This window comes from Pediculus humanus, genomic scaffold, assembly GCF_000006295.1.
Source record: "Pediculus humanus corporis 1103172107582 genomic scaffold, whole genome shotgun sequence".
In the NCBI taxonomy this organism is placed as follows: Eukaryota; Metazoa; Arthropoda; class Insecta; order Psocodea; family Pediculidae; genus Pediculus; species Pediculus humanus.
In genome coordinates, this window is record NW_002987196.1 from 206,965 (window position 1) to 217,920 (window position 10,956).

The 10,956-nt window shown below is 25.3% G+C and overlaps 1 protein-coding gene across 1 annotated transcript; it reads right to left on the bottom strand.

Annotated features, from left to right (window-relative positions):
- Nucleotides 1-10,455: 10,455 nt before the first annotated feature.
- On the bottom strand, nt 10,456-10,690 carry Phum_PHUM225260 (uncharacterized protein; the record flags this gene model as incomplete). Its single annotated transcript, XM_002425828.1, has 2 exons — nt 10,456-10,578; nt 10,604-10,690. The coding sequence occupies 2 exons, from the start codon at nt 10,688-10,690 to the stop codon at nt 10,456-10,458; spliced, it is 210 nt and encodes a 69-aa protein (XP_002425873.1).
- Between the last annotated feature and the right edge of the window lie 266 nt (nt 10,691-10,956).

Below are 10,956 nucleotides of genomic sequence, written 5' to 3' on the forward strand. Positions count from 1 at the left end.
GTCCGTCTTTTTCGATGGGAACGATTTGTCTCTGACTGGGCTCCGGTGACTAACATCTTTGGAGTGGCCAGGGTCAGAAGCAGTGAAATTCACGTTCTCGTCGAGCTGCCTCAGGTCGACAGTAGAACAAGATTTTGTTTTTGGTTCTTACTTTGTCTTGTTCTCATTTTTTTGCTCTTTTTAAGCCAACAGCACGTGGCGTTCTCAAACGGTCACCCATCCAAGTTTGCACCACGCCCGATGCTGCTTAACTTCGGTGATCGTACGGGAACCGGTGTGACCAGCACGCTATGGCCGTTGGCTTTATTATTATTATTATTATTATTATTATTTTTGGAAAAGTGTTTTGTTGGATAAGTAAACGTCGGTGATGTTTTATATACATTTATCATCCGTTTCCGGATTTTTTTTTCTTTTTTTTTTTTTTTTTGGGTTGTTTGCGACGTGTTGATAAAAGTTATTTAAAAAATTGCGTTGATTTGTTTATTTTTATTTTTTTTCGGGGAGGGAGGGGGAGGGAGAGAGAGTTTTAAATTTTTTTTTTTCTGGAACGATAAAATCGTACCTTTAGACTAAAATCGAATTTTCTTTTTGTTTTTTCCATGATAAAAAATTCAAATAACGGAAGTAAATAAATAAAAAACGGAAATAAATAAATAAGTAAATTTGAAATTTTTTGTTTTTTTTTTGTTTTTTACATTTAAAAATTAATTTTTTTTAAATGAAAAAAAAAATAAAAAGTTTTGCCAACATAAAAAAATAAAATAAAAGTAAATCAAAAAAAAAAAAAGACTTAAAGATTTAAAGAATTTTCCTAACTAATTTAGAAAACTTTTACTAATAGGAAATGACAGCCTCGTGTTGTTGTTGCGTTTGTTTTTTTCTTTTTTTTTAACATTTATTATTATTATTCTTATCATTATTATTATTATTATTATTATTATTATTATTATTATTATTATTATTATTTTCATAATCAAATGTTTTAATAATAATCAAAAAACAAGAAAAAACTTAAGTCGTACCAAGTGTAAAAAATAATCAAAAATTAAAAAAAAAAAGAAAAGCCGAACGTCGTCTAAAACCACGATAAAATTTTTTATCAAGTTTAAATTACCAACTTTTGCTAATGTTAAAAATATATCCAGGATAGTTACAAACACACTTACAAACAAATTTGTTTTGTTATAATATATACACTTTATTATTACTATCGCCACGTCAAAATTTATTTCACATCGTAAATGCTATTAAAACTTTTTAACATTCAATAATTATTTATTTAACCCTTTTTAAGAAAAAGAAAAGAGGAGGGGAGAACAGACACCCGTTTTAAAAACTTTTCAAATAACTTAATTGTTGTTTAATAACAATAATAATAATAGTATTTAATTGTAAGAAAAGTAAAACGATTATTATTATTATTATTAACAAACAAATCACCCGGTTTTAATTATTATACACACATTCAAATCCGCCATTAAAATTTTTTTTTTTTTTTTCATTTCCGGAAATGGAAAATTTTTAAAAGGATCGAGTAGAGGGCGTGCGCGTGATTAAATTTCAAAAAAAAGGAAAAAATTTAAGTGAATAATTTCTTTTAAACCTTATAAAAAAAAGAGTGGGGAAGGGAAAGGGGGGGGCAAAGGTCAAAAGGGGGGGGGGGGGGTAATAAAAAAAAAAAATTTGCTTTGAAAAAATATATTTAAAGTTTTTTACCGAGGGGATTCCCCTCAACATTTTTTTTGTTTTTTTTTTTTTTAAAAAAAGATTCAAAGGAAACGTTATGGTTTTTTTTTTTTTTTTTTTGTAATACGAGAATGATGTTTTGAAGGCGGTGAGTATTAAAAAAAAAAAAAAAAAGTCGGGAATTAATTTTTGTAATTTTTTTTTTATTTTTATTTAAAGAATTTCGTTTTGTTTAAACAAAAAAAAAAAAAAAATTTGAAAATTTTTACAAAAATTCGACGGCCATTTTTTTTTTGTGAAAATAATTTTTTGGCGGGAAAATTTAAAAATTAAACACGGATGAAAATTTTTATTTATTTATTATTAATGTGTTAGAGTAAATAAATAAAATTTGAATTTTTTTAAACCACGAAACGTAAACGAATTTTCATTACCGGATAAATTTTTTCTTTTTCGTTATCTGTTAATCATTGTTATCAATTCGATTTCGCGTCGAGGGGAGGTGGAGGGGGAGGGGAAAGGAGAGAAGGCAGGAAAGAAGTAGGGAGGGTTATACATTTAAAATGAAAATAATTTTTATTTATTTATTTTTTTTGTTTTTTTGTTTCTTTTTGTAAATTTAATTTCGTCATGTAATTATTTTTATTTAAGGTGGCAAAACTGTTTTTGTTTTTTTTTTTTTGTTTTTTTTTTGTTTTTTTTTTTTTAATGCGATTAATTTTTTCCGAGCGGTTTTCATTCGTATAACCAAAAATGAGAGAAAAAAAAATATTTAGTTGCCTTTTTTTTTTTCTATGGGTTCACCGCGATTACGACCTTTTGAATTTTTTTCTTTTTTCCTCGTTTAAAAAAAAAGGAAAATTTTAATATATTTTCCATCTCTCTTTCTTTCTTTCTTTCTTTCTCTACTTCCTCACACTTCAAATAATAGATTTTCATCGTCGTCGTCCTCGTCGTCGACCTTAATTATCCGATTTTTTTTTTACCTTCTTTTTTTTTCGAGTTTGAAAACTTTTTTTTTTTTTCTTAATCAAGTTACAAGAGAAAAGAGAGAGAGAGAGAGAGAAAATTATCTCGTTATAACTGGAACTTTAATTCGTCCAACAGAAAATGTTTTTCGTGATGGGAAAAAAAAAAAAAAAAGAAACAGAGTGAGAGTGAGAGAGAGAGAGAGAGAAAAAGGGACTTTTAAAATTCAGTTTTTTTTGTTTTGGAGAGGGAGGGGGAAGGGGAAGGGAGAATTGGAAAATAAAAAAATAAAACACGAAAGAAAAAAAAACTTTTAAAAATTATTACACCTACAATAAAGATAATTACATTCCACACACTTTTGGGACTTATAACTCCCTCCCCCTTTTTTTTTGGGGGGGGGAAAGGGTCTAAATGAAAATTTTTTTTTACGAGTGTTCTTCCCCCTCCCTCCCTTCCTCTTCTGTTTTTTTTAATAATTTAAGTTTAAGGATGAAAAATATTCTTTTTTTTTACAACGAGAATTATATTACAAATTTTTAAAATAACATTAAATTATTATTATTATTACTACTATCATTATCATCATCATCTCCAGTTTTTTTTAGTATGTTTTATATTGACCGCACTCCCACACTTACAAGAATTCGCATTCTAGAATATTCTAGTCGTATAAAAATTTTAGCAGTATCGATTAATATTTTTTGTTTTTAAATTTTCCCGCCATTTTTTTTTTTTTTGTTTAAAAGTTTTAAAATAACATTCAAACCGGAAACGAATGAAAAGAAAAATAAAAAAAAAAAACACGTGTAAATTTTTTTACGCTTTAACAATTAAAAAAGTTTTTCACTTACACGTTTTTAAAAAAATTTTCTTTTCTTTCCTTCATTAAAATCATTTGGGAATAAAAAATTAATATGAACCGACAAGAAAAGAAAATGGAAAAGAAAAGGAAAGAAGGAAAAGGAAAGTTTTGGAAATTATTAAATTTCATGTATAATTATTATTATTATTATTATTATTATTATTAAAAACATAAACGTTGAGAAAAAATTTTGAAAAGAACTTTGTGTTAAACAACAATAATGAATTTTTTTTACATTTAATTAAATAATTTTTAATTAATTTTTTTACGAGTGACGTAATACAAAAAACATTTTTCAAATAACCCGTGTTTTATCATCATCATTATTATTATTATTATTTTCACCCTGGAAAAGAAAAAAAAATTTAAAAATGTCGAAATGAGAAAATTTTAATAAATATGGAGTCGGTTGTTGTCGTTCTTATTATTATTATTATTATAATTTAAATAAATGTCAATAAATTTTCGTTGAAAAAAAATATGATGATAATGATAATAATACGTATATGATATGTGCATTTTTAAAATCGATTATAATAATAATGATGATGATAATGATAATGAAAATTAACGGTTCATCAATTCGTATGAATAATTATTAAATATATGAAAATTTAAATTTCGAATTTTAAATTTATGATGATGATGATGATGATGATGATGATAAAATAAAATTAAAAATTTATGTACGTTTATGTTTTATAACAATGAAGAAAATTAAAATCGTTAATATTATTATTATTATTATTATCATTTTTAAACGTGACATGATTTTGTGTACTTGTCGAAGTTTTTATGCATTCATTCATTCATTCATTCATTCCAGGTTTCTGTTCGATTCCTTAGAAATGAATGCTCGAATTATGTAGAATTCTGAAACACGTGGGCGGCCTTGTACGGTTTCTTTTTTTAAATTCTTTAAAATTTTCTTTGAATTTTCTTTTAATGAATGAGGAGACATGGATCCCAGTGCCCCCTCCGGTTATTTCTATTTTCAACCTTTTACTCGCTTCTTTGTCTGTCTGGTGGCTTTTTCTGCCGGGACAAACACTTCAATTAGCTTACGCAATTTTTCCGCATTATGCCTCAGGATAATATCCGGTTTGTTGGCTGGCGCAGTTCTGTCGGTGTGGATTTGTTGGTTGTTCAGAACCGTGCATATACCCCCTGTCGTAACCGAGCTTGTACCATTCATTGACTAGTCCATTCATTCTTTATTCACGACAGACATTCCAGTAGAGACAGATTTAATTGTGCCTCTTTAGGTATTCATGCTTTGCCAATATCGAACAACCGGAAATTAAACGTTCGTTGGTTTCCGACCGCGATTCGCTAATTCGGCACATATCATCTTGACTTATTATTATTATTATTATTATTATTTATAATACGATCATTTGAATTTGAAATAAAATTTAAAAATGAACGATAAGTAAATTTAAAAATAATGATAATGATAAATGAAAAACAATAGTGAAAACATACAAATTTTCTTTTTTCTTTTTTCGTTGTTTTTAAAATTTCGAATTCGTTTGATTTAGAAAAAAAAAAAAAAGAAAATTTTTTTTTTATTCGAAAAGGAAATAAGTAAAAAAAAAAGGAAAAAAGGAAAAAAGGAAAAAAAAGAGAAAAAAAAGAGAAAAAAAAAGAAAAAAAAAAAACGTCGGAAAATATGAACAACGGAAAATTACCTGCACGAAACACAAAATGAAATTTTTATTAAAATAATTTCATTATTATTATTATTATTATTAATATTTTCCGACGGAAATATCGATGATGATGATGATGATGGCAATAGTAATAAAATATAATAAAAAAATAATTCGTAAAAATTATTTTAGAAAAAAATGTTTCGTTTTATTTTTTGCTTTCGGCACACGTCGAATAAAATACGTAAATAAATTTATTATTATTATTATTACTATTATCATTATTATTATTTATTTTTTTCGAAAAGAAAACTTTTTTCAATTTTTTATATATTTTTTTTTTTAAATAAATTTTTTAAAAAGTTTAGTCACTCCTTAAAGGTTACAAATTTTAATATTTGGCTTCCTTTTAATATCCGATTTTGCCGACTCGTCGTCGTCGGCGACGGCGGTGGCGGCGGCGATGACGTCACCAAATCGCCGATAATCGGCGTAAAAAAGGGATCGTATTAAAGGATATCATAAACATATCGATAAAATTATTTATTATAATATAAATATATATATATATTATCATTTATCGTTATCATTTTATCGGTTTACGTTATTTAATTATATTTATATATATATATATACATTCGTGACGTCATGAAGTTTAAAAAAAAAAAAAATCAAATTTTTTTTATTAGAAAACTACAATTCTACTAGAAATTTCATTAAATTTTAGTAAAAAATTTATAAAGTTTATTACAATCGTGAGTGAAAATGTTTCCCATTAAAAAAAACTTTTTCTTTCCTTTTTTTTTTTTTTTACAATTTTCTTCCAACCGCTTCTTTTTTTTTTTTCTCCTTCCACGACTTTTTCTTTCCCTTCCTCCCTTCTCCCCCCATTCGAAAAACATCGAAGGAAAACCAATTTTCAACGTGACCTATTAAACCTAACGAAGAACTTCTGCTCTCGACTCGTCTTTTTAACGTTTTGCCTTTTTTTTTCTCCTTTTTTTCTTCCTTTTTTCCTTTCTTCTCTTTCCTTTTTTTTCCTTCTTCTTCTTCTTTTTTTTACTTTATTGTATTTATCAGGAAATGAGGAAAATTTCTTTAACGAAATAATTAAAAAAAATTAAAATAAATAAATATACAACATTAAATTAATTATTTATTTATTTTTAGTTTATTTAAATTTTATTTTTAAAAAAAATAAATAATGATAATTAAAACTTTTAAGTTAAAGTGAGGTAGGGAGGCGGAGGCGGGGAACGGGGGGCAGCGGAGGAGGAGGAAAACGATAATAAAAACAAATAAAATTTATTTATTTATCATTATTATTATTTAATCGATTTTTATTTTATTTTTATTTTTGAACGACTAAACGATTGAAAATTAAACAATTAAAAAAGGAAAAAACAAAGGAATAAGTCAATTTAAAGGAAAAAAATAAAAAAACAAACGAATCGGTAAACAAACAAACAAACAAACAAGACAACGAGTAGGGGGGAAAAAATAAAATAAATAAATAAAAAAGAAAAAAAGATTAAAAAATAGTTTTTTTATTAATTTAAAAAAAAAAATTTATTATTAAAACGATTTAAAATAAATAATTAATGATAAATATTTATTTTAAAAAACAAAAAGGCGGGAAAAATAATAATAATAATAATAAATTCCTCTAATTGTTTGTTCGTTTGTTTTTTTTTTTTTTTAATCTTAAAAAATATAAGAATTTTTTTTTTTTTTTTTTTACGGGAAGTTGTTTTTTTTTTTTTTTTTAAAATTTTCCCCTTAATAACAAAAAGAAAAGACGATTTAATTCCGATTGCTGTTTTTTCGTTTGTTTGTTCGTTTGTCTAATTAAAACAAATTTAAAATTATAAAAAAAAAAAAATTATATATTTTTATATGTTATAAAACGTTGAATTTGCCAAACGATCGGGTTTGCTTTCAATTTTTTCTATTCCCCCCCCTCGTTTTTTTTTTTTTTTTTTTTTAATTAATGATTTCATAGAGTATATAAAATATTATTATTTTATTCCGGATGTAAGAAAAACGAAAGGTGAAAAAGGAAAAAAAAAAAAAAAACTTTCGTTAGACTTAATAAATTTTTTTTTTTTTTTTATAATAATAATAAAAAGTAATAGGATTTTGAAAATTTTTTTTTTTGTTAAAACGTTTTCGTCTTTTTTTTAACGGGATAAAATAAATTTTAAGAAGAAATCATTATTATTATCATCATCATCATCCCCATCATCGCCATCATCATCATCATAGTCATCGTTTAAATTTTTTTTTTTAAATAAAATAAAAAAGAAGAAAAAAATTTTGTCAATGCGCCTTCGGTCATTCATTATCATCATCATCATCATCATCATCATCATCACCATCATCACCATGATAAAAAATTTAAAAGTTTTTTAGTTTTTTATAAATGATAATAATTTTCGGGTGTGGATGTGTGTGTGTGTGTTTGTTTCAAAAACAAACAGATGTTGTTGAAAAATCAAAAACATAAATAATAATAATAATAATGATAATGATAATAAGAAGAAGAAAAAGAAAAAGACAAAAAAAAAACATTTTGGAGAGTGAGTGACAAAACGTAGTTATAATAATAATAATAATAATAATAATAATAAAATTAAGATGGTTCCGGAAAATAGTTTTTTTTAGTTTTTATATAATATTAACACATAAACACCAACGGTTACCTGGTTGCCACGACGTACCATGAATATTATTATTATTAAAAAAGAAATTTTTTTATTGGTTAAAAGAATATCAAAGTTTTTTGTTTTAATAAAATGGTCGATCGATGTGTTAGATAAACATGCGCGCAACTACTTTTTTAACAATACAACGCAATAATAAAAATTGTCATCTAACTCTTGACGTTATTCATTCATTAATCAATTTTTTTCTTATGCCGAGTTTTTCACGTGCGTTTCTTTTTTTTTCCGCACGATTTCACGGATTTATAACGATAACAACGCATTGTTTATCAAAACAAAAACAACGACAACCACGACAACAACGACATCGCACAATTGAATATTTTTCGGCGACGGGGACGACTAAAAACAAAAAAAAAAAATTAAAAGTAAATAAAAATAAAATTAAAATATTTGTAGTAAAATTTTTTTTTTTAAAACGCGAGCAATAAATTTTTTTTTTTTTTTTAAAAGGAAAACGACGCCCAAAAGAAAAAAAAAAGAAGAAAATTCCAGAATGTTCTTTTTTTCTTTTTTTATTTTACGATAATTTATTACTCTTGTGAATTTTTTTTTTTTTTTTCTTCTAAAAATTTTTTCCATTTAAAAAAATTAATAACTTATTTTGTAATAAATTATTTTTGAAAAAAAAAAAAAATGCACACGGTTAATAAATAACTTACATAGTTTATGTATGCAGTTGCGTAGCCGAAAAAAAAAATGTATAAATATTTTTTTTAAATTAGTGACCGTTACTTTTTAAAAACTATTTTAATCATTCATTCATTCAATCATTCCATAACAACCTGAGGTTGTTTGTTGTTCGATGGACAAACAATCCGGTCGACAACAACAAAATTTTTTTAAATCTTTTTTTTTTTTTTTTCGTTATTAAATTTTTTGATAACATCAAATGATATTCATTAAATGTTTTTTTATCTATATATATTGGATTTTGGCAGAAAAATTCCGTTAAATATCGATTTCACTCAAGAGAGAGAGAGAGAGAGAGTGTGGAGTGAGAGGAAGAGAGAGAGAGACACTTAAACATTCTGGAAATTTTTTTTTAAAAAAAAAAAGATTTTTTATTACTTTTTTTTTTTTTTTTTTTAACTTCAGATTAACTTTGAATCAAAACACCTGATTCATTTCTTTTTTTCTGCTAAAAGGAAATCATTTTTAATTACGTTTCCGGTTCCGGTTTTTGAAATTTTTTGGCGGGAAAATTTCAAAAAAGATTTTTTTAAAAATTTAATTGCATGATAACGCGTGAGGCGTAGACGTAAAAAAAAATTAATGACGTCGCATTTTTTTTTCGTATGTAAAGTTAAATTTTATTTTTTTCCTGGAGAAAAAAATATGCTGGAAATAGAAATGTTGTGTTGCTCTAAAAAAATAATAATTACAAACGTATTGAAATTTTGATCGTAAGTGAATTGACACGTTTGAAAAATTTACGGATAAAAATTGAAATTTTAATACGTTTGAATGATTACTGGAACGAAAAAAATAACTGGAGAAGAACGAAAAAAAAAATGAGAAAAAACTTGTCCAATTACGTACGTTACGGGGGGGGGAGAAGGGGTGGGAAATTTTTTTAACGGTTCGTAAAATTAGACATCGTGACGAATTTAAAATAAAGTTTTTGGAGAAAAGAAAATAAATTTTTTTTTTAAATTCGTTTTGAGTACGAAAATAAATTAAAATTTTGGGAAAAATCTGGAATAATCTGGAATCAATATATATATATACGCATCAGAATCGTAATTTTAATAATAATAATAATAATATTTTAATTGATACGATTTGTAAAAACGTGATTGATAACGAATTTATTGGATTTTGTAAAAAAAAAAAAAAAAAACTTTTCCAAACAATTCCTGGAGAAAACGAATTTAAAAAAAAAAGTTTAAAAGGCTTTTTTATATACAACTTTACTGGAGAAATTGTTTTGCTGACTTATAAGAGGATAAAAAGGTATTTCCAGTTACATTTCAATAAAACGTTCAATTACAAATAGCTTTAACAGACACCTGCCCGTAATTTTTTTTTTTAACTCAAACAAAAAAAAAATTTTATTATCATTATTATTATCAGTATTATTATCATTATCAGTATTATTATTTTATTGTATCTCTCTCTCTCTCTCTCTCTTTTGTAGTAGTAGTTAAAGGGAAATAATGATAAATTTATTTATTTATTTGTTCTTAATCTTTTTTTTTTCATTCTTTCTCCAGTATCATTGTTATCATCGTAATTGTTTGTATTATTATTATTATTTCTTTACAGTTAAACCTTTCACATTCGTTTGTAACGTTCCTGGAAAGGGGAGAAGAGGGGGAAGAGAAGGGGGGTGGGAAAAAAAAGGAAAACCAATAAATAAAGTATTTGATTGTCGTGTAATGTTATCGTCTTTTGTATTTTTTTATAAATAAATTTTCCCAATAAGAAAAATAAATAAAAACAAACGAACGAACAAACAAACAAACAAACAAGCGGAAAGTTTTGTCGCAACAAACAAACGAAAACTTTTACCGCAAAAAAACAAACGGAAAAAAAAAAAATTTTTTAACTTTTTTCAATCTGCGTTCCAAAACTCGCACGTGACTCGCGTTTGTCGTTTGTTTCCTGGTACACTTTTTTTTTTAATAACGTGCAGTATCACGTGTCGTTCTCCAGTACAAAATTCTCCAGAAATTACCTGGAATCAATAATTTTTTTTTTACCAAGTTTCGATTTTGGTTTGCATTTAAATGTTGTTTCAGTAAATTTTTTTCTTTTTTTTCCTCTCCAGTTTTTTTCCCAGGTTTCATTTTCATCTCGGTATTAATTTACAAATTTTACAATATTTTCTCCAGGACAACCCTTGCGTTTATTCATTAAATAACAATAATAATAATAATAATAATAATATAAACAAATAATTACACAAATTATAATTATCGTGAAGAAATTTCGGACGTTTCTCTCAAAATTTCCGTGTAATAATTTTCGTGAAATTCGATTTCTCCAGAATAATTCTTTTTCTGGACGAATCGATCGAATTTCTGGAGAATCAAAAGTCGGGAATATATATGTA